Source organism: Atheta coriaria, unplaced genomic scaffold, assembly GCF_025399875.1.
Source record: "Atheta coriaria isolate IRGN ID8LTWV9N9 unplaced genomic scaffold, Caltech_Dcor_3.1 hic_scaffold_4_pilon, whole genome shotgun sequence".
Lineage (NCBI taxonomy): Eukaryota > Metazoa > Arthropoda > Insecta > Coleoptera > Staphylinidae > Dalotia > Dalotia coriaria.
In genome coordinates, this window is record NW_027045446.1 from 11,888,644 (window position 1) to 11,913,079 (window position 24,436).

A 24,436-nucleotide genomic window follows, 5' to 3' on the forward strand; every position below is an offset into this window, starting at 1 on the left:
CTGGAATTGAAAGCGAACAATGACGGAAATGCAATTTTATATCTATTAACCGTGTTTCTGGGTGCAACTTGCACACGACCCAAGGCAAACAATATTTCGAACATTCTCCTTGACATCCTTGTTGACCAAACTTAATAAAAACTACATCTTCAACACCAACAAATTTCAGCAAATCTGAATGAAACTGTCGCCGTTCAGTGTTAAAAATGTAGAATGTATTTATAGCACTTTCATGGTAAACAAATTTTCGTTTCACAACAAGCTACATTCATAAAAATTAAGATTAATTAACATTCCGTGGCCAGAATTTTTCAGCTTTGAACCCGTTTGTTATCAACACGCGCGTTTATCAATGCGAAAATGAAATAATTTTATTTGTTTACAATGGAAGTGTTTTTTTGTGCGGCGTGGTGGCATTGGGTAACATTTCGGTATGTACTTATTAAAGCTATAACTGTAACAAATATCACTTGAAAACTAATGAGTTTCCGCACCCGCTAGAATGAAAGTAACGCGTAAAACGTTATCAATGGAGAAGGTGAACTTACCTCTGGCGCCACACAAAACAGAATGAATCAACAAGAAACTTTTAATCAAAACAACACCTGAAATAAATGCTTGCAACACTTGGAAACTTTAGGAATAATTGTGGTTGATTTATAACTCTTATTTAATATCTTTTAGTATAGGCAATATATACAAATTATAAATGAATTCGAATAAACAAAGTAATATCATTTGAAAATTATTACGAAAAATACTTATATGTTACAACCTATCATCTATACTGCAGTGATATTGTATATAATTCTATATATTTGTGTAGGTATCACTCACACCTAAGAATTTGAATTGTTTTTTAAATTAACGCGAGATCAGTCTTACAATATTTATAACTCGATGCATATAAAAAAAGTACAAAAATGATTGGCTTCTTCTTATATCGTAAGTAATTTAATAGTACTGGCGCAATTAATGTCTATTCTTTAATGACTAGGCCTCCCTACGTCTAAATTTACAGATACACCCAATAAATTGCAACACTCTGTGAGAACGAGAAATTAAGAGTCACTTCCACTGAAGAAAATAAATGTTATAAATGTATGTAACGTCGAAAAACAAAAAATAATAATCATCATCATAGATATTGATTACACGTATGTCGAAAATGTCTCGTACTTGTTCGTACATATTTTATCGATATAAACGTAATGTTAAACCATCGTAACGTTCCTACGCTTCTTCTCGCCGCTATTTACCGAACTCATAGATCCCTGTAAACTTGGATTGAAAGGCACTAACGTTTCATTCCGTTGCATTGATTGATAAATCTGATGCGCCCCTTGCTGGTTGGGGCTCTGGATGGGCTGATGCACGCCGTAGATGTTGTAATTCACCGGGTAGCCATTGGCGTTGAATGCAGGTAGTGGCGGCACTGGTGGAGGGAATTGTCCCTGCACGTAGTGCTCGGGTACCTGGCCCATAACTTGCATATGTTCCGGGTTCTGCCCCGAGATTGACATGTGGTCCAGTTGGGACATGGCGTCGTGATGCTGCAATTGCTCATCCTGCATCATGTTTCCATCCATGGGGCTGTGGCGGCGCTCATGTTCGTGGAGCAACTGGCTAGCGCTCCAGGAGTTGTACGGACTGAGTGTTTGACCATTGCGTTGCAGTGTATTATTGGAAATCACACTCAGTGCGCCATAATTATTATTAGGTGAATTCATTTGATCGTGTTGCATTTGTTGTTGTTTTAGTTCTTCGATCAACTGTTGTTCCTGTTGATGCACCAGTGAATACCGTTTCTTGGGTTCATCTTCATATCCGTAGTTGCTGACTGGTACACCGACAGTATGGTGAGCTGGATAGTCGGCCTGGTAAGTATCCTGTTGGGTATTCTGCGGCATATTCAATGGGGACGAAGGGACAATCGTAATTGTCGAATTCAATTTGTCAGTTTTGATCTGGTTTGCCTTACTGGACTTGTGACCGCCATTTGTGCGCCTCTTAATCACACAGAAGTAACAATACAGTGTCAAGAGGACAATCAAGAATAAGATACCAATAATCACAGGTAGAATAATTTCCAAACCAAGATTCATTGTTTTCGCAACGCTGGGACCCAAATTATCACTGCCGGCTTGATTTACAAGGAACGGCCAGGAGGAATCATTCGTTGTGTAAGTAGGAGCCACCGTGGGTGGCGGAGGTGGGGACGGAACCAAAACTCGAATCCAGTTAGAAACTGGACCTGGTTTCGAATCGGAAGAGATCTGGGCGTAGGCCCTGATCGCAAAGAATAAGGGTTTGTCCAAAAGATCACGATCCTGTGACATGTCAATTGTAAACGTGGTTTCGGACCCGGTTGCAAGAATGAATGGAATATTACGGCCTTCCCATGGAGTTGTATTCGTATCATATTTGTCAACAATTTCCTGGACGCTTCTCGCATATTTAACTTCATAACGTGCTACATTATGACCGCCCATGTCAGGAGATGTCCAAGTAAGCAGAGCTTTCATGTCTTCAGGTTTGACATCGACCTTTAAATCGCCAATGCGTCCAACGGGCAATTCATTATCGATATCATCACTGGTGATTTCAACGGTGCGTGCGGGCAGGACTCGCTGGAATGGATTTATCGGTTCGACGTTTGAAGTGCGGATGCGGCTACCGCAGCACTGTGTGTCACTGTTTTTGCTCGCGGCGTCCGTCCAGCTATAAGCAGTATTGCCGTTGTCGGAAGCTGTAACTTCGAATGTGTACGTTCCGGGACCGCTGGCGGCTGCGCTATAATATCTTGAATAGACGCCATCGCCTTTGGTTATATCCGGATCGCCGCTGCCAGTGTCCAAAAGTTCGAGCGTTTCCTTGTAGATTACAGTGCCGTTGATCTCGGTTTTTGTCACTAAAACTTCGATTTTCGCTCCCATTACGGGATAATCCCCGCGTTTGACTTCGGTGTAGAGCGTCAGCGGCGCATTCGGCGAGCTGCGCTTGATCCAGAACCGACCTCGCACAACTTGAGCGGATTTAGTTTTCGGAGTGGCCATCACCTGCAGAAAATGCGGCTGCGGATTGCCAACAAAAGGCTCAATGGTGTACGTCCAGGTGCCTGGCTCCGAGATGTTCGTCGTTAAGCTGATGATCTTTACTGACACCAGGATATCACTGCGGCGCGTGAACACCTCCTGGCTGGGACTGGTGAGCGTGAGGGATTTGATCAGCGGAGTGTCAACGTCATGAGTGTAGAGCATGAAACGCGCTGGTTCACCCATGTTTGCATCCAGCATAAAGCTACCGGTAATTGAATTTCGGCCATCGTTGCGGATTTCACGTCGATGGATCTCCATCGGCAGATTGCTGGTGGTGCAATACTTCTGCACGATGTTGTGTAGGACGTTGGACAGTTGGAAGTAGGTGGTCAGCACGCTCGTGTCAACATTTACTTTCTTTTCCGCAACCGTATAGGCCTCGCCGCCGGTACCCTCGGCCAAAATGTCCAAGCTCTGTACGCGCGTAATCTCCGGGTAGTTGATGGTGGCCATTTTGACTTTGGACTTCCGGGCTTCCTTCATTAGCGTTTCGATGTTGGCGTTGCGGTTCATGCCGGGAGCGATGACAATGACGACGTTATTAGCGGGGCCCGATGCTTTGGTCCGTTCGTTGAGCATTTCGATCGCCTCCTTGAGGGCACAATGCAAGCACGGCGATTGTGAGGAATCGCCGGGAGCATACGGCACGGCCGAAGACAATTGATCGCGGTTGTCGATGCCAGGTCCTTTCATTGATACGATATTGAGCAGCTTTACCGAGCCGGTCTCGTTGGTGGCCACCATGCCAACCTCAACATTTGCATCCTCGGGCAGATCATACAACACCAGTTTGCGAATGGAGATCCGCAGGAATTTCCAAGACTCACGGATCAGCATGTCCTTTGTATTCTCGACAACGATGACGAATCGTGTGGTATTTTGCTTCTTGAACGTAATCCTCGGCGTCGTGTTTTGAATCTGACTGTTCTGGTGGCTGCTACCGAAGGTGCTCGTAGCAAAATCCGGATGCTTTATGATCACTTCGAAAGTACTCTTCCGTTCGCAAATTGAATTATGCTTCGTGGGTGCGTAGCGGTCGTGATTGCCCTCGTCGCAAAACATAGATACCGATGGCGCCTCAGCGCCGAACATGATTGAGCTGCGCGCTTTATCGTCGACCATTTTAGTCACGTTGAAATCAGACGTAGATCCGAAGCAAATTCTGCAGACAAACAAAAAAACACAAGCATGAATCACGGATGAATCGATTAGCAGCGCAATCGTCATGCGGCCGGAGCACAGCCGGCCTACTCACCCATTGTCGGAAATGGGAAGGTCTGAGCATCCAGTAACTTTCACCGATTGCGAAACGTCGTCATGGTAGCACATCGGATAGATCGGATCGTCAAAGTATCCCTGCTCCTCAAACACGCCGTAGCGGTACATCGCGAACTCTTTGATCAGGGAGCGAGCTGTATACAAACGAAGGCGATTAATTTCGTCACACCCCCGCAATCATGTGCGCGCGGCAACACTTACCCAAGGTGTCATCTCTGCGCTCCAAGCTCTCATAGCCGAGATAAATCTGATCTCCTTTCTGTCCACAGCCGGAAGACTGTTGCGTGTAGAGTCGGCCACGTGCGGGCCCAGTCGGCTGGATGCTGATGTCGGAGATCTCACCGGAACCGGAAACAACAGGTTTCGATACGCAGGAGTCGGGCCACGATGCCGGAAGGACGACAGTTGCGGAGCGTAAGAACGCTCTGCCATCCAGGGCGGAAAACAGGTATTGGGATGCACTTGTAAGGGTTGCCTGCAACACACAAGAGAGCAACGAGAGTTTAATAAAGAGGGGGAAATTTTAATTAAAACATATTAGCAATGCAGATACCGACGAATTTGATGAAATCGCGAATGAGTACGAACGACATACCAGCGCGCGCGCGCGCATATTCTTACCACCACGCGACTATTTTAATATCAAAGCGAATAGTTTGCGCCCCTTGAAGGGCCGAGACCAGCGTTGACAATGCGTCGAATGTCGAACGGATAATACGGGGCGATGTGGGCCTTTGATGTCGCCAAAATTGACATGCCAATGGGGTCGTTACTGTTTATATTAAATTCTATGCGCGACGCGCACGAAATGTATTTAAATTGCAACGGCGATAGAGGAGTTCCCTTGCGCGCGCCCTCAACTGCATCGTCGTCTGGCATTCATTTCCGGTTGTTTATCGTTGTCGCGTCGCGCACAACCCGACCACCGACTGCTGCGTTTGATAGAACGGGTCGAAATAATAATTGCAGCGCGATCGTCATAATATGGTACTTCTTTGATATTAGTGAAATTGCATCGGAATTGCGCCGCGGCACGTGTGCCAACGGAGCGCAATTCGAATCTTCACGCGCTGATAAAAGTTAAATCGTGTCGCCACAGCGATGATATCAAATATGTTGTTTCATGCAACTGCTGCATGCCCAGACGGCGATTGCAATGGAATTCAATCAACGCGAGACACCATAAACGGATATTTTATCAGCGCGTACAAACATTAGGCATGTAGATACGGTTTCAACGGCGTTCCATTAGCACTCGACCATTACCCAACCGACGTTTTCTTTTCATAGCACACAAAGTTCGGAATTTTTTTAAACACAATGCCATAATTACTACACTCGGCATATTATTGACGTCTCAATCCTGACAATGATAACTTCACCTCGGAGTGATATTAATAGATGCTGCTAGAAGTAAGCGACGGGTGTAATTTGAATCTTTTAAGAAAATTACACCTTGCGCGTTGCAACCGGTGACGAGCAGGTTTATTTTTCTAAATGACCAACTCTGCACAAAGAGCCGGCCGACCGAGCAGAGGCCTGGGGTCCGTGGCCCACCGAACAAAACGTTTCCGGACCATAAGCGGACACACCTCGCGCACCGTTGAAAATCGTACGTGAGAAACCGGCGGATATTTTTCCGAATGCGTACGAACGCATAAACTATCCGTGCCTCTTTTTTTTTTACCTTTTTATTTATGACACGGACGACGCCGCCCGACGATAATTCGCCGCGCTATCCTCTCTAGCGCTGGGCAATAAAACCGGCGACGATACGTGAATGGAATTAGCAAGTATCAATTATTACATACACAATGCGGCAGGTTGAGGATTGACCAACGCGCAGTTGAATCATAAAACGAGTCATTTTCGTTCGAAGAATATGTGTGAGCGGCTAGAGTCGACGCATCACCTCACGAAATCATGACGTGCCTAACAATTATTTACTCAATACCGCGCATCGATGGTACACACGTATGTGAAAGTTGAAGGTTTCTTTGACGCAGCGCATAAATTTTCAATAGCGGACACATGGGTGTGGATTCGAATTGAAATCAAAACTTTAGAAAAACTTGTATGTACTTGATGCGAGAGGCGATTTATTAACGCAAACAATCGCCAAACGAAGGAGAATGTCGACAACACCACGACCGAAACACGCCGTGAAGAGTGAAGAGAGAAACGTTTACGAGAACAACACGGCTCTTTAAGCATTTTTTTCTCACTGATGCCGGTACACGGTAATCAAGCAGCGAGATAAAAGTAGAGGGTGTGAGCTTGTAATTAGCTTTTAATAACAGGCCCATTTCGGCGCGTATTCTTATGTAATTTACATGAGCGTATCATTAGATGCTCGCAACCGAAACCCGAAAAAAGCATGATGAAAAATCGTGGGGGAGTTGCAGTTTGTAAATGCCGGCCACGGCGAGGTTCAAGTTTTGTCTGTCTGGCTGTGTATTCGAAGCGAGCGCGCAGTTCATTTTCGAGGCGCAACGGTTTGTTGATATTTATGCACACCTTGAATACCAAACCGAAGCGAAGCAAAACTCGGTCACAAACCGCGCGCGCAGAACGAATCTCTCGCTGCTTGGAAATATCGACGACCGATTAGGGCCATTACGGGATGAGCAAAATAACAAATATTTTGTAATACCGCAGCACAATGTGTAATAGCGCTTTCACTTCGGAATGCCAACGCGTCCACCGACGCGGGCATCGATCTGCGATCGGCATATGGCTCGACACGAATTTTGAAATGAAAAATGAAACAATCCCAAAGCGCAGCGGCAAAAAAACCGAAGAAGCGAGAGCGCATCTGTTGCACTCTTGTTTCGCGGCGCGTTTTAATCAAACGGTATGTAGCGTAAACGCATAAAAAAAACAACAACACAACAACATCAAAACACAAACGAAAAAAAAACTAATCATTTTATCGCACAATTAGGCAGCGCTTTGGAGTCATTAAGTGAAGTTAAAAGTATTAAAAGTATTACTTTACGCGACGAAGTTTTCATGCATTATTAATGCGGACTTTGCGCTCGTGCACAAATAATATTAAACGGGGATGCGTCGTAAATCCGCTCGGGCGGACACAAGCAAAATGTAAATCGAGACGTAGGTTGGTGTTTTTTTTTGCGTGGAGAAGGAAGTACGGAAGCCTTATCCTATAAGAAAGCGTTTAGGGTTTAAGATTTCAGTTTCCTTCGATGGAACAGACGGCGCGACATGTGTCGTTCTGCGTTCCAGCCGCGACAATAAAAGACTTCTCCTCCTCGCAGCAGCAACCTCCAAAAACATGGGAGCGCGCATGAAGATGGTACTTTACTCGGCGGCGCATTATGAAATTTTTAAATATCTTCGTGCGGCGCAGAGCGGCTGTAGTTGTGTGGTAATTACATCGTCGTTGTACCTCTTGTACCTCTCTGCACAAGTGCATACGGCGCGCAGCGTGCAACAAACGGTACGAAAACGTGAAGAGAAGTCAAGAAGATTGCTTGTACTATATTAGGTGCATGTTTTGTGCCGGCGAGTAGTATTTGACGGACATACGAGTATGTACCATAGTTTTTAGCGCGTCACGATTATACATACGCTTCCACAAACACAGAGACGCGCCGGACTGTTCGAGAAATGTAGTGTATGAGTTTCTCACGCTTCTTCCATGCTTCCACTCTACGCTGCGCGCTTGAAGAAGAAAAAAAAAACAGCCGATGGCTTCGATGTACCTTCTCGGCCTGTCCGCGCAACTTCTCGGAATCATCGTATATGCACGCCGCGCGCAATCTTTGGCTAATGGATAAATGGCAACGAATATTGGCCGATTAGAAGACGCGCGCGCGCTGTGGTAAAAGTGTGTCGAAGTGGAATCGGCGGGCCGCGCGACCTCGGCCGGCGATTTCAGCAGCGGCTTCGGCTTCGAGACAGCTAATTGATTTGCTAGATTTTTCGGCGCACCGGTACCGTACACTGTGGAAGAGTTGCAGCAGCGCGCGCGGTTGTTGGTCGAGAGAGCGCCGGCGACTCTTCGACCCGAAGATTTTTGTGGCCATTGTGGTGAGGTCACGTCGCGCTGAACCGTTACTTATAAATATGAAAAGACGCTGTTTTAATACACGTACTTACACATATTGCGCATCTCGACACACCGGGACAGGTATTAATGCAAGACACAAACAAACACCGAGGCATCACAATCGTTACTTCGGCTATTCTTCGGATTACGACGCCGTCGTCATCTTTCACGCGCGCGCGCTCGCAAGATTTGTTCAAAACTTACCAACTTTTGCATCTATTATGTATTCATAGTTATTTTTCGCGGTTCCAGACGACCTCTGAACTTTGCGCTTCTTGTCGATGTCACGCCGGGGCATTTAAACCGAGCGAGTTGGTACGAACGCGTTTGAGAACGCGACAAAAGATGCTAATCGCTGGAACATGCACGAGCGATGAATAAACAGCGAAGAGTTGTTGCAGAGAGACAAGCGAGTGAGTCTCTGCACTCGCACTCACGTGCAATATCCGAATAATATTAACGGGAATTTTGGAAGATGCGCCGCGATACTGCATACCTCCGCATTGCTGCGGCTCGCATCAAAAATGCGCGCGATCAAAACTTCCAAGTTAGAATTTAATTCCGTAATTCTCCTCTCGACGAATGCCGCGGATACTTCAGGCGTCCGCTTTACGTGTTTACCAAACTTTTCCCTTTTTTTTCTCTCTTCTCTTCTTGATCTTAACGCGGTGGAATTAACGCGATTGCCTATTCGGAGTTGTTTTTATTTGCCTAAAAGCATTTCCAAAACCGGCCACGCAATCTTCCATTAAACAATAATTGTACAGATTCTCACCGAGTTTAATGTGGTACATGCCGAATGAAAGTGGAAAAAGCCGCATAAAAAAAAAAACAACAAGAAAATGCTTCGAGCACAAATACGCATAACTGAACGCGGTCGTAACATCGAAATTATCCAAATAAATAGAATTATAACGACATCAGCGGCGGCTTTTTCTTCGCGCTGGCCGCTCGCATTTTATTTTATTAATGCTCGTGATCATGAGCTAATGAGTTTTCAAGTATGCAGTAAATTTTAAACGTTAAAACATCCGAAGCACGAATTATTTGCCTTTAGTTAGTTGTTTACGTCGTTTGACATGAGTTTGTAAAGTGCACTAAGCCCATATAAGTTCATATCAAAACTAACAAGAGAATAAGAACGCGAACAAAGAGACTGTCAATACAGACAGAAAAAAAAGGGTAAGTATTGTCACGAATCGATTTAAGAATACATAGAATGACGCAGGGTTTCACAGGGTTTCATTTGCGTCCACCACACGACATGTCTAATTAATGATGGACAATTTATACAAAAAGCATAGGTTAGCGCGCAAGTATATTAAGACATTTAGAAAAATAGTACTCATTAATAATTCGGCACGGGATAAATTAATTTAACAAACATGGAATTAGCTAGACAAAGAATCCGTGGCATAACAAGATTGTTACCGACTAGGACTTAATGAAATTCAACATCCAGAATTAAAATTCGGAACGAAATTCATTATAATTATGTTGCTGGTGCTGGAATAGAAGCGTTAAGCGTGCTTTTGACGCGTTGTTTTTAACACCGTAGCGATTATATTATTCCACCTCCTTTGTTGCGTTGTTAGTTTTGTACCATCAATTTCATAATAGGATTCGGTGTGAACTGTAAGTACGCTGGCAGCAGCCCTAACGCGTGATAAAACGAAATATAATTTTTCCCGGTCGGCCGGTCACGACTTTGGCCGGTCGTGACGGTTTAAATCTAAATACATGCATCAAAAGTGCATACGACCACAATGTTGGGTAATAAAGGCACCACCACGGCGATACGAAAATGCACGCGCCGCATCTTCCGAGCGCCCGCGCGCGCGAGCGCGCATCGATGCACCAAATTTTATCGTTTCAGATTGAGATAAATTTGAAATTTATAATACCTGGCCCCTGCGCTGAAGATGCACAACGAGGGCAGAGGCGCATATGTAAGTACCATCCAACGGCCATAAATAAGGGCCCATTGTTTGGCAAACAATTCCGCACGCCGATTCAATTGACATGCACGCGCGCGAGGCGCACACATTATTTCATACATAACAAATTGCGCGCGGTTAGAAATGTGACAACAAAGCGTCGTTTGTCAACACAACAAGCAAGTCAATTAATTAAAGCAATTACTTCGGACGTAAATTGCTTCATTGCGCACGGAGAGGAGCTTTTTTCAGCTTTCGAATTAAATGTGTTGTCCGGCATTTAATTGAAAGCCGGCGCAATTATGTTTTAATTTAATTACCCCGCGGGCAATTTAGTAATTATAATTAAATCGACGACGACGATGCCCTGGATGAAATCAATTTTCAATAGTTGGGCAGCAGCAGCACTCACTTCGTAGGTGAAGATCGCGAGACGCTCGTAGCATTTAGGAAAAGAGAAAGGCGACCATAAATGTATTAACCAAAATAGAATCGGCTGCGTGCGTTCAGCGTCCCAAAGGTAAAAGGTTACCCGCCGTCATTGAGAATCTCTATGGCGATTCGAGGCGAAAGATGCGCCATGTCGAAACCATTAGTATATTTTTTTTTTCTTCAACCTCTACACATCTATTGCGTTGTTGTTGTTGCTCATTTTTATCTATACTCCTCCGTTTGTGTCCGCCTTGTGTGTTCGTAATGCATTTTAATGTTTTTATTATCGCGCTGCTGGGGCACTCTCGCGCTTCGGGTTCTTTAGTCACTTCGTTATTTCGTGCGCGCTCCGGCTTTCAGACGGCGCTTTTACATTTTTCATCGGAATTCCGTTTTATCGCGCTTCCATTCCAGGCTTATTGCTTATACTCGGCGCGCCGGCAATGGGTAGCGATTTCTTAAGGATTTTTATTTGCGTTTTTCAGAAAAAATAAGGTTTCAAAACTTTCCGATAAGGCGCACGATGCGCGCGAGTGCACCGGGACGCGGCGTTCGAAATAATCATTTGTGGGGCGAGTCATTCGCGTAATCGCTTTACAAGATACAAAACATACACGAGTGTTTGGAACGTTTTTAAAAGCGGCGCTCGAAATGAATGCGGAACGAGAGCATTTCAATTTACAATCCGAAATGACGAGTAATGAGGAGATCTTAATATATCAATTTCGTAATGAAATCGATCGAAAGAAAAACGCGAGAATGCGAACGAGATCACGGCGGTTCTCACAGCAGCAGCAGCTTTGTATCGATCATGTGTGTGAAACACTCGCCGACGACATTTGTCAGATGATTCGCCCAATAAGACATCTGGCCCCGCGCGTCTTGCAAATTTTATTATTTTCTAGCCGGCAGGCAGCGTTGCGTATGGCGTATGCGCGACGACGCGTCCATCGGATCTTTATTTTCCTCGGCTTCCCGTTGCCGGCTGCGACCGGGCACGCACGTACGAGGAGCGGGAAACCCGATTGCCTATCGATGAAGTGGGTTCGAATAAATAACTTAAGTAAATACACGCGAAGCACCAAAACCTTTGCCGGTTCCCGTTAACAACGCGCGCGCCGCTGAACAACGGTTCATGAAGACGCAAGCAAAAAGTGCTGATTTCGAAAGACAACAACATGGCAATTCGCGCTGACGCCGGCATATCTCCCAACAGGGATTAGAATTATGATTTTCTGTTGACGAAGAAACACAACACGCGGCGCTTTTCAACTTTCCTCGCTGGCGGAAAAATGCGCGCGCGCGCGCTTTCTCTTCGAATTATTGTGATAAAACATAGTTTTATTAAGGATTAATTACACTCGAATGACGGAGGTTACGACTCCGGCCATAACAATCGTATCTTGCGCACTTGTAACTGTAAATTCGAAACATAATTGGTAATAATTCTATCTGGCGATATTACTTCGCGCACGCTTCGAATCTCCACGACTTGCACAGACGAAATTTCTATTCGGTCGTCAACAACCGTCACATGTGCTCGTAGCAATCAAGACCTATCAATCGTTTAAATATTCAACTGGGACAAATTGTCCGAGGAGCCTTCACAACTTTTCTCATGTATCCACACACCTGATACGTAGAAGAAGATACCCAAAAACCATTTGTCGATCCCAACCGGTTTGGTTTTATTGGTATAATTAATTAATTTAAATCGTGCCGAAATAGAAAGAAACCCATCGATGCTTATACACGCTGCGCGACTGAACACCACTCTGTCGATACGTATGGGAACATCGCGTTCTAGTTCCACTCACATATCGTCTTCACCAAATATTTCGTAATCATTTACCAGTCGCATAACTCTCATACGACGAGGAAAAATCTCCTGATAAGCGATTACCGAATGAATGCGGAGATGAATTCAACAAGTGCGATTAAATCTTTCTCTATCAATTGGAATCAACGCGTTTCGTTCGCGGTAGGTAAGTTAATAATTTATTTCGATCTCCAACATTTATTAATTACCATCGACCATCATTGCTGATTTGCATATTGATTATGCATACATAATAGAAGTTTTGGATTCCGCGGCGCGCCGTAATCTCTTTCGATTCGAACAATAAACATAATAATTAAATGCCCGACTAATTGGCAATAAATAAAATCGTTCGCGGCCATTAATTACCAACCACGTAAAGCGAGGGGGCAGTCCCGGTAAGACCTCTATTATGTAGATTAATAAGACGATGGGCCAAAGCCGGGCGCTGGAGACAAAGAAGTCCGAGCAAATTTGTTTACCTAACGTCTCAGAAGACGTGAAGATGCATCGTAACTCTCCTCAAGCACACGAGTATTAAAATTACCCATGAAGATGAAGAAGAAGAAGCCACCGTCGTACTCATCAACAAAATATGCATTCTTTTCATCCGCGCGTTATTATTACCTGCCCCGGCGAGCTGAGAACGAGAGACGCCGCGCGCCTACCGAGCTACTGTATTTAAATTTAAATTCTTATTATGTGTTTGAAGAGTTATGGGAAAATTTATTATCCATACTTTATGTGCGTAGGGATGGATGTTGGCAATCGGGCGTCACGCTCGCACTCGCAGGACGACTCCCCAGGCGTGACGGCTTCGCGGGCCCTTTCCTGCACAATGCGCCTCGTTTATGGCGTGTTTCTTTCGTGCGCTTTGGAGTAATGTTTAATTTTAAATACCGGACAAGAAGAGGCGCGCGCGTTGCAAAGGCGTGTATTTCAGTATTCAGTACATCTAGGAAAAACGTGCGCAATAATAAGTAAAATACCCGTCGTCAGCTAATGCCTCCAATTGATGCCAGCAGCAGGAAGAAGGCCTACTAGAAGATGACTGCATTCAATCGGCGTCTTAAAAAGTGTTTCCTAATCGTTTGCGCGTTCGCATGTCGCGCCTGCGAACCTGCGACCCGAAGCAATCGTTAGTTTCGGAATCGCGGAATTAAGAACAAAAAGTAAAAATTCAAAGTGAAGTTGACGGCCGAAAAGGATATCCGTTCGGAATTGTATTATGATGAGAGAGTTTTCGTGCCGGTCATTAGGAATGGCGAAGATGAGACTGAGGAGTTCTTCTTGGATGAGTAGAGCAACGACGCAAAAAGAACTAAATAGAGAGCGCATTAATGTACGCGCGAATATAATTGTTTCCACGGCCTGCCTCTAATGCCACTGTTGCAGCATGAATCACCTTTATTGTTCCTATTATAATTACCGTCGAGAGTTCAATACGAAATTGTGGAATAAAAGTGAAATGCCAACGACGGAGAAGAAAAAAAAAACGAAATCTCGAACTACAAACCAAATTGAAGATAAAGATGATCCAGGAACTGTAGAAAACAAGTGTAAATATTATGCGCATGTAAATTTTCTAAGTAAAGTGTCCATGATTACTCGATAATAATACCGCATGACACACTCAACCTTGAAAGAGTGTATCCTATATCAATCTACCTGCGCGGAATGCATGCAAAGCATGATTCATTGTCATACGCCGTCCGTTTTTATTGCGGTTTTTAATTCCATGCCGAATGAAATAACCGTGCGCGATGTGTACACAACAAAACGCGATCGGCGCGCAGCGCACAGCATCGCGAGGTATTTTGCGATCACGCTCTCTGTCGTTGCACAATACACGGCTCGTAATTATCGGCGCGCAATTACAGTGCATTTTACGCAACAGCGCCGCATTGCATCGGAATTGGAAGAGCGGTTGTGTGTGTCCTTGCGATTCCTTACAGCAACAATCATCATCGGCGCATCGTCTCCTTCTAATGCCTGCTGCTGCACACACAACATATTTGCGCGATTACGTAAACGCTTAATTCAATCGGCGCGATTTGCTGCTCTCGTGTGCATACATATCCGTTTGCGCAAGTCGCAATCGTTTTCAATTTTATTGGTCCATTAACGAATAAAATACGATTATTGAAAAGTGCCTCGCTATTTACGGCGCGCGAATTTCATTTCACACATTAACCATATTAGACGGAAAAAACACGTTATGAGCCGTAAATTGAAAAAATTCGAGAGTGAAAAAAAGCCAGTGCGGTTAAATACCAAGAGGCACGAATCTAGTTTGAAGATGAATTTCAATTTTGTTGCGTAGTTTAGTATATTGAGAGGCAATTTCACACCGAATTAAAGCCCGGCACACCGATTCGATAAGTTTTCATCGATTGGCCGTCATTATACCGATGCCGTTTCATTTTTTTTCTCCTCGAGCTTCCTCTGCGTGTACTGCTGTGCATTGTGGTTTTTGCGCTCGCTTTCGACTTGCGTTGCACGGCTATTGAAAACATTGGAAAATGGAGCAATTAACACGTCACATTGCGCTCTGCATAAGTCTGCTATCGACGCCGCCGCCGCCACGAAATAGTCGGCTTCCTTCGCCGTTGTGTGTCGCACGATTTCATATTCAGTTAGCAAACACGGCGCAAATAAATTACGCGTGTTTAAAATGTTTTCCAACTTCGTGCTGTGCGTTCATCCGATGCACGAATAAAGAACGCTCTCTGTTCGCACGTCCGCGCGCGTATCGAGGTTGTTGGCGCTTCGGGTATTTGGCTTTGAGCAGTCACGTCTTGGCTCGTCTTCGGCCACATTTCTTCGCGAGTGCACACCACGCTGCTGCTGGCAGGGTTTCGACCCTTTAAATGTATGGCACTCATTAAGTCCTTTGAGATTCAGCAAAATAATTATGCACGCATATCCAGCACACTCCTCCCACTGGCTGCAATAAAACGATTCGCAATGTGCGCCATAAATACGCGATGTGTTCCAAACACACGCTGTGTAAACAGTTGTTTATTTTACATCTGCCGCGCCAATTCCAGCGAGCGAGCGAGCGAGCGACGCGCACGTTTTTGTAAATTATTATATTAATACGGTTTAATCTCTGTATTCCCAGTTGGATACGATTCATGGAAATTCCGCAGCGAGGAGATTTTTCGATCTTCCCGGTGCCGTATTGACCGAAGGGATTCTATCGCCCATCAGCGAGCCAACAAGATAATTGTAAACAAATGTTAAGCTTAGTGCGAGCGTAATTCGATGTAGCTAAGGTTTACGATTTACGAAATTACAGAGCACGCAACGCAATGCACCACGGGCAGCACGAAGGAAATGCACCAGCGTCGGCGCGCGTAATGATTGTGAGAACGAGAACAAAACGCGCGCTCTTGACCACGGCGGGGATCCTCCTGCACGGCGCGGTGTTAATATCACTGCATTAAAGTTCGAACATAATGATTGTGTGTGTGCATCATGTCGGGCGCGTACAATTGGCATTCGCTTTCGGCTCTCCGAGAGTCATCCATGATTGTTTTTTTTTTCCTCTCTCCTTGCGCACACGCATGTGTGTTCTCAGCTCGTAAATCTCGCCCGAACAGAGGTGTAGTTGTAACAAGCGATAGGAATCGAGGAACGCGTGCGGTCCCTAATCGATCAACGCACAATACTAATGCGTTGTTGCGTCGATAATTACGTATGCCGAAGATGATTCGATTCCGACAGGCGTCGACTTTTTTCTCGAGGGGCCAGCGCGCGCATGATTAAACGGTGTTTCAACAATAATTTAGATGTGATACTGTTTGTGAAAACGGCGCAATGTTAGCGCGTTTTGGCGTCACGCCAACGATTCCCAACTATTAATTAAATCGATTGGTATTTTGTCATTTGTGAAATGAATTTAACATCCGTTCGGTCGAAATTATACGGGAGAATAATTTATGAACGTCGAATCAAACCGAAATTGTTTTTCCAGCCAGCTGAATTTAGTCCGGCATAATCAAGTTTATTTATTAGAATCTGCTCAGCCTGGTAGCTGAGAGAGAATTATGAAAATTTGCGCCGTACGAATGTTTGTTCGGCGAGAAAATTTCGACATTCCCAAAGTCAACACAGCGCGCGCAGGAGACGACAATGCGAAGTTACAACTTTAATTTTAAAGGCTAGAACTATTATATTATCTTGATTTTCTTTGATAAACGGGCGCGGACCGCGTCTTGACCGCATATTTTCGCAAAATAAACTTAATAAACTCGCCCGGCAACTCCACTCAAACTTCTTGTTCTGTTAGCTTCGACGTAAAACTTGGCCACGCCGAGTTCCCGACATAGTTGCGAAAGTCGCTTTAAAATTTTAATAAAACTTTTGTAAGAGCCACAAAACAAAACTCGCATAAAATACTTTCATTATAAAAATAGCTCTTCGAAGCGAAGTTGTTCTGCGGCGACCCTTTCATTACCAGCGCGCGGGGGCGCTCTTGTTTTTCTGTTGCGAATTGAGCGAATTGTTCGCAAAACGGCCGTTAAACGTTATCAACATTTAGTGGTGGAACGACACGAGCACGGCGTTATCGCCGGCGAGCACCAAACTGCTGGCGATATTAACGTCGCCATTGTGCCGATTCGTAACCGGCCGGCAATCAAGATACATTAATATTTTGTTTATTCTCCAAACTGATTTTCGCAGCCGCACAATCGAACTCGATAAGGGAAAGGAACTGGCGTGCATTATGCAAATACAATTTCTACACTTTTATTGTGTTGTGGTACGGCGACGGCCCATATTATGACTGAATTCCGCGAATATTTACGAAAGCATGCATGACAATTGGTCATTAAATCAAAACTGACGAAAAAAAGTTGGGAGTATGCACACAGTGTACGGAGAGAGTGGGTGACGAATCGTGCGAGTCTCTTCTTTCTTCTCTTGCCCACCCGTGGCCCAGATGCTCGCCGGGAATTGAATCAAACCGATTCATAATCAAAGTCGTTTGCAAGCAAGCAAGCAAGCAAGGATAGAACAGAACTCAAATTGGATTTATACTTTCGAGGTGTCAGGAGACCCAAGGCAAGTCGTCGCGCAGTGTAATAGTTTAAATTAGAAAAGTTAGGAAATGCGTCGATTAATAGCTGGCGTTTTTTTTTTTTTTTTTTTGGAGCGCAAAACCATAACTTTGGCCAAGAGCATTAGAATTATTAATGCGGCGTGCTCTCGCTCGGAAAAACAACGTTTTGTAATCACGCGCTGAGTAATTGTAGTCAAGGCCCGCGCACTGCTAATGTTTGTTGTAGCGCGGAAAGGCAAAAAAAAAAGTCACTCACCTCCAGATTAGTCAAAATTGCCTTGCAGTTGGTCACAGGCACGGAGTCAGACACCGTGACCACCAATTCCTCGTAGGCACCGTTCTTCAATTCCAGGCCAGACACGCGGCTGATGTGCAGCGCATTGACGGCGAGCAGCAGCAGCAGGACGAAAAGTCCTTTCGTGGTGGCGCCCATATTCTGGCACGTTCTGCGGGCAGGTATCGCGTATAAACAAAGCTCAGCTGGCGCGCGCGTCCTAGACGGAGGACATCGCCGGCCGCACACAAATTGTTAGTTCAATACGCGCGCACTTGTGTCGGTGGTTTGTTTCCCCTATTATGCCTTCAATAATCCAGTATCTTATTTTATCGATTCCAGCACTTAGTCACTTAATTTTAAGTTTGTAGCAAGCGCGGTAACCATGGAAACACACTTATACGATATACGCAGGTTATGCACGACGCAATGACAAAGTTTATCGTACTTTAACGTACTTGCAGGTTGAAATTTTCGTACGGCAGAGAGACGACTACAACTCGCACACGTTTTACTGTCGGTGACGGCTGCGTTGCGCTTCGCCGGTTCGGCTGTTGACGTCGTCCGCACGCAGTACGCAGTTACGCGAAGTTTACTCTCGGCGGTAACGCTCCTAGGTAGCTGTGTTGTGCTGCGCACAGTACGAAACACCACAGAAGACTGAAGTTGCGGTGCGACGCGCTGCTGATGGTTCTCTTCTTGCGTGCTCGCGCGCCTACTCCCACTACTCACTACAGCCGCGCGCGCGTTTACAGTACTATGTTGGATACTCACAAGCAGGGAACGCGCACGCCGCGGTGAACGTAGAGTCGCGCGGCGTTACCTGCGATGCTCGGACGGATGCGGCGATGCAGAGACGAGTACGGCACCGGCGAGCGTAACGGCGGTAGCGCACCTTCGGCCTGCGGGGCCCCACCAAGCCAAAACCCAGCGCTTCTTTGATCGTCGTTCCTGCTCGCACACCTGCGCGCTGCAGCCTGAACGTACTTAGCACAATGAGTCGCGCTGTTCGAACGCATCAAACGGACCGGTTGGCGCTGCAATATGCACCTGAAAGAAAACATGAACTTGAGAACGTTTCATATCTTGTCGTCGTCGTGTGTTTTTTTTTCATCGTGCAAGCTTAAGCTTGAGCTAAGCAAACGCGCGCCGAGTGTGGGAAAGGTCGTTAGAGCTTTTTGTTTAATGAATTGCTCTTTCCTCGTTGTTTCTCATTGCTCATTTCTTCGGGAACACCTCGCGCGCGGATGCTGAAACTGAAAATCAACGCTCGAAAAACTCCGACAACGAAATAATCACGGCGAGCATTAGTTAATTTATGTTCGCATCGGCCAAGGTACGAGAAAAGGATGGGCAGGTAACCTTGATGGCTGGAGCTAAGCTATAAATTATCGCACTTGCCATGGCATGTTGCAATAACAACTTATTACTATGATTTGCATAATACTCGTGCTGCGGCGCAGTTTTTTTATTATTTTATTTTCTGTTTGTGACAATCTTTAAAACACAATAAATAATGCAATTGCACACGTCATGCGAGGCGTGGAGGTCTTCGGTGCTTGTTTAACGATTGCACCATTAACACCTCTCTCGCGGAAGAATCGAGCTTTTCTTCTATCTGCCGGTCGGAAAATTAGAAAGCGCCCGAGTGTACAAGATCGCTCAATAAGGAACAATGGGCGATAAAATGACTCACATATGTTTTACAACCGTCATCAACAATTACCCATTGTAAAAAGTGCGCTTGAATGTAGTCATTGATTCGGCGTTGATTTAATGCCGGCGGTGATTTTACAACTTTCGTGGGTTATACTCGACGAAAAATGTCCGAAAATGTGAAATTTCGAGCGCAACGAAAAACTTTCTGAACGCGAATTCGAGTCGGGTTGTGTTATATCGCATCGCGAACACTAATGAATTTCGATTTTAACAATCAATTCGTCACGGACGATTTACGCGTTCCATCATCGTGTCTTTTTATAATTTCGTTGGCGAGCCTGTTTATGAGGTTTCCTTTCATCCATCGCCGGCGCGCCATGAAGTGACAACGCGTCCAGCGAGTGTAGAGTTTCGAGAAGGACACATAAAAGCACGCGTGACTTATACAAACGTTTAACTTCTTGGAGGCGCGCCGAGGGAAAAAATTGCTTCTATTGGCGTGTAAACGATTTCAAAAAAGGCCTTTTTGTCCGCTTGCTTTTTATATTCATCGTGTGTTTTATTGCTGTCACGATTTCATGCAAGGTGTTGAAATGCAGCGCGCCGAGAATGGATTCTAATCCCCCCTGGAGGGCCAACCGTTTCAATTTACAGATTAATTACTGATTAATTGGGCGCGGAAGGACAATGGGACACGAGTACAAATTGAATTACATCTGCGCGAGCAGAAATTATCATTTGAATACGACGAACGTGATGCTGACGCGTCTTGATTGACACAATAAGGTGTGAAACTAAATAGGAAGAGACTTTTCTTGATTCGATTTGTACACCACTTTCCGCTCGCGCGCTGCGCTCCGTTGTCGTTTCCGTTAAAGAGGAAAGTTGTAAAGTCGCGGATTATTTGGAGCAAGCGATCGAAGTGACATTTGCGTTTCGAAAACAGCGCACATTGTGTTGTTGTTGGGTACATTTGTCCATGCATCAAAAGCAACCGTTTTTATTTCGGTTTGATTGTCATTGAATGAATCGTCACGAACGCGGGACGTTTTCTAATACGCAGCGGCGCGGACGACCGGCTGCACAATTATATTGTTCAAAATATTCCGCGCAATGGCGAAGCACAAATAATAGCCGTGCTGTGTCTATGTTTTTTTTTTCTTCTCTTCTGTGCTGCTTGAAGAAAGGCCGCCGTTAATTGCACGGCAAATTGTCTCCAGTTTGCGCCGCTCGACTTTTACTTGGGTTTACTAAAATTTATTATTAACAATTACGGTGGTTATTTATGTGCCGGTCTTGGCTGCGGACGCCGTTGATCTGCGTGTGCATTCTGCGGAGTTTTGTTGGCGAATGAGGGCGGAAAATTTCAGTTTAATTAAGATTTGTTGACATGAGACGCGCTTAGACGCACGCGAAGCAGAGAAGAAGAAGAGGAAGCACAACATGCACATACGCAGCATGAAACCCTTATTATGAGTTGAGTTTGTTGAAGTCGCCTGCGCGAATTATCGCAGTGTTCAATAAGTCGAATCAGGTGCATACAATTCACACATCAGCGCTGCTGCACCACACACTCTAATCATCAAAACAATAACTATTTCTATACGCAGCGATGAAAAAATGCAATGCAATCATAGCGACGATTTGCGTTGACTTTGAGTCTTATTACAACGTTTCACGGCGCATTGCCGGCGTTTCTGGTTAGACGCAAATCTAAACTTGAATCCAGCCGAGACAATTCGATTTTCGAACAGACTGAAAACTGCATATTGTGAATATGAAATGCGATCGGATTCGAGCGCCCCGTAAAGATTCGCGATAAAACTTTGCGAACTAAATGCGCCGCAGGACAGCGAAATATTTCATTTGCTTCGATTTTTCCGACTTCCGCAAAATACCTAAATACCTGCGAAGCACTATTTTCGCAGGTAAATCCAGCAGTTAATTTTCGTTCGGGCGATAATACGCAATCAACGTGCCATGACTTTTCCACTTCGACTTTGTACCGTTGGTTGGGTTCGTCTTGAAGAAATAATTACACACGTTGGTATTGCCTATTAGCATTTGAATTGCGTTAACCGTCGTTAAACTATCCATTTGCTTCATCGCCCCATGCTCTCCTGACGCATCCATCACACGTATGTGCATCAGCATGGGAGATGCGCCTTTCTCCGAACGTGTATGCATTTGGCTTTCTTTCACATCACATGCACACACAGCGAAACCTCTTTCACTAACGGCGTACACCACATATAGGAGAGTATTCAATCTGTTCGATAGGAAAATCACTTAAAATCAAGCGATTATGTGTGCTGGCTGAAATGCGCAACCATCATCGTTAAGTTTACAATCTTCACCGCGACTCGAGAACGCTATTTTACGCTACAAGTTATTACAAATATTGAAGAGGTTTCATTGACGTCGAGTGTAAATAGCAAGATTACATTTGCGATACACCCAATATGAGTCTATGAGATAAATTTATATGTTAGAATTAGGTACATAGAAATAATTTTCTAAACGCAGATTGGAAACGTGCAGGAATATTGCACCTTCGCGTACGTGAGTATCTCCAGTGTAATTTCACGCGGAAATTATAACCTCGAGCGAAAGGAGTGCAGTGCACAATCCAAGATTAAATCGAAGAGTCCTCAATTTCCACCTGAAAACTTTCCGGCGTGTCGACGAGGGCACTTGTTGTACTCTCGTCGGTCAAGTGCTCTGAAAGCAAGTGCCGTCTGTTTACTGTACTTGTCGCCGTGTTGATAAATAATTAATTAAGCCTATAGAAACATATTCTTCACGCGCGCCTCGGGGCGTGCTATTTGCGTGCGGCGGGTTGCTGTGTGCTTGAAGCGCTCACAACCCGAAATGTGCGCGCCGTGCGCACAATACACAATGAAATAAATAATTAATCGTTTCAGAGGTAATTAATGGCGTGCTCTATGACTGCCGCTGCACTTTACCACCGCGAGGCGAAAGGGGGGCCGCCCCTCACGGCCGAGATATGTATCACGCACCCGCTGCATACCAAACGTTACGCAAAACAACCCCTTCTGGTGGTGGTGGCCGAGGCACGGATCGGCTATTCAAACACACGCCGAGACAAATTACAAGCCATATCAGCGCTTTGTCAGATTCAATGGCGTGTGTAGTCCACGTGGGAAAGCATATCATTTGCCGGAACAGCCAGTCTAGCGACAACAATAACAACGTGTTCGACACCCCTATGAACCCGAATGATTCTATGAAAACAACCTCGTTGCGGACGCGCGTTATCACCGGAGCCTTCATTTGCATCTAACCGCTCCGTATTCATAGCGTTCGGGCATGGAAAACCTAAGGTAAATCACTCATTAAGAATTTATGCGGTTAAGTGTTTGCACACATGTTTAATTGAGTCCGACATGATTCAAAAGCGTGCGCTGGAATAATGTTATTGTCTCACAGAGAGAGAGTTTGTTCGCGCAGGTAAGTTAAACAGCAAAGAGAATTTTCGGACGTCGAGAATCTGATGGACACTTCCGACGTTTTATTTATGACTAATTGGATATTGCTGTTCGGAAAAAGGTCTGGAATTTAGTTTGCAAGGGCCGCAGGTACTCGAAATAAAAATCGCCGATGGAATTGGTGGCGCCGCGCCAGGTTCTTTGCGCCCGCTTTTACAATATTGCCACTTTAGCATTTTAACAACCCTTTTGCAACCCCTTTTACTCAACTATGCCAATGTAATTTATGAGCGTGATTGCCGTTGCCATTTTTCCACTGATTGTAAATCGCCTCGCGCGCACGCCTGCAAAGTGTACAATAATTGTAAACTACACGCCGAATTCGACAGCGACGGGTTTCGGTAATTGAATAAAAATTTCCACATTTATTACGCGCCAATAAATTTTTATTGAAATACCTGCATGCGTGCGTGTTTTTCAGCAACCCACTCACGTCCAATACGGAGGAATTTCTGCAACAAGCGACTGTTAATGTATTCGCAACGTGCAAATAACCGGATGTCTTTGATTTTGTTTCATAGCGATGAGTCCCAGGAACGTGCCTCACATTTTCCACACGAAATTATTGACTCTTGGTCATATTTACCCATAGAAAGAAAAAAAATAGAACCATTTATTCATGGAAAGTGATTTCCGGAATTCGGACAGTTCGTGTTGTCGTTAATCTAAGCAGAACGCAGCGGACATCAAAAGGAATGGGGCATGAAGTGGCGGCGAATTTAAAATATCTTATGGCGGTACGTGCCGAATGATACTCAGAGTGGATCAGACGAAAATCACCAAACAGACACGTACGGAGCTCGGAGGTGTCATTGTAGCGGACGCATCTGTTTGGTATATTAAGAAAATCGTGCAGAAAATAAAGCGCCGTAAGATGCGTTCAATTCAGTAAGTCATGTACGAGGATCACCATCTATTTACTCACCAGAGGGTATAGATATTCATCTTCGTTATCAGAAGATCCTCGGGTGTGGTGCGGCGTGCGCTGGCTGATTACCAGTCAAACTCTCATTTCTAATTCCGGTTCTTACCGTGGATTAGTAAGTACCGCCATTACTGGGTTAGTGTTCGCATTGTAGGTGAGTTGGGAATATGCCTGTACGTTTGGCAAACATCCACATTGCATATTCATCGCTGTACTTTAATTAGAAATTCAATGAGAAGCGTATTGTCCGTTTGTCTGCACATATTATCTCGGCCAGAGCCGGGTTGTGATCCCGGAAAAGTTGGAACTTAAAGCTGGTGGAAAGCTTCGGCGTCGGTGTTAAGCCGTCCCTTGATGGAAATTGA

The 24,436-nt window shown here is 45.0% G+C and overlaps 1 protein-coding gene across 1 annotated transcript; it reads right to left on the reverse strand.

The window, feature by feature from the left end:
* Window positions 1-652: 652 nt before the first annotated feature.
* LOC135790351 (calcium-activated chloride channel regulator 4-like) lies at window positions 653-18,847 on the reverse strand. Its single transcript, XM_065300551.1, has 4 exons — window positions 17,961-18,847; window positions 4,578-4,851; window positions 4,354-4,510; window positions 653-4,260 (listed from the first exon to the last, which is right to left on the reverse strand). The coding sequence occupies exons 1-4, from the start codon at window positions 18,135-18,137 to the stop codon at window positions 1,215-1,217; spliced, it is 3,654 nt and encodes a 1,217-aa protein (XP_065156623.1). The 5' UTR covers window positions 18,138-18,847; the 3' UTR covers window positions 653-1,214.
* Window positions 18,848-24,436: the final 5,589 nt, after the last annotated feature.

Coding starts and splice junctions, on each gene's coding strand:
- LOC135790351 (XM_065300551.1), bottom strand. CDS start 18,137: ATGGGCGCCACCACGAAAGGACTTTTCGTCCTGCTGCTGCTGCTCGCC. Junction 4,852..17,960: donor CAATTTTGACTAATCTGGAG/GTGAGTGACTTT, acceptor TGTGTGTTGCAG/GCAACCCTTACAAGTGCATC. Junction 4,261..4,353: donor CTTCCCATTTCCGACAATGG/GTGAGTAGGCCG, acceptor GTTTGTCTGCAG/AATTTGCTTCGGATCTACGT.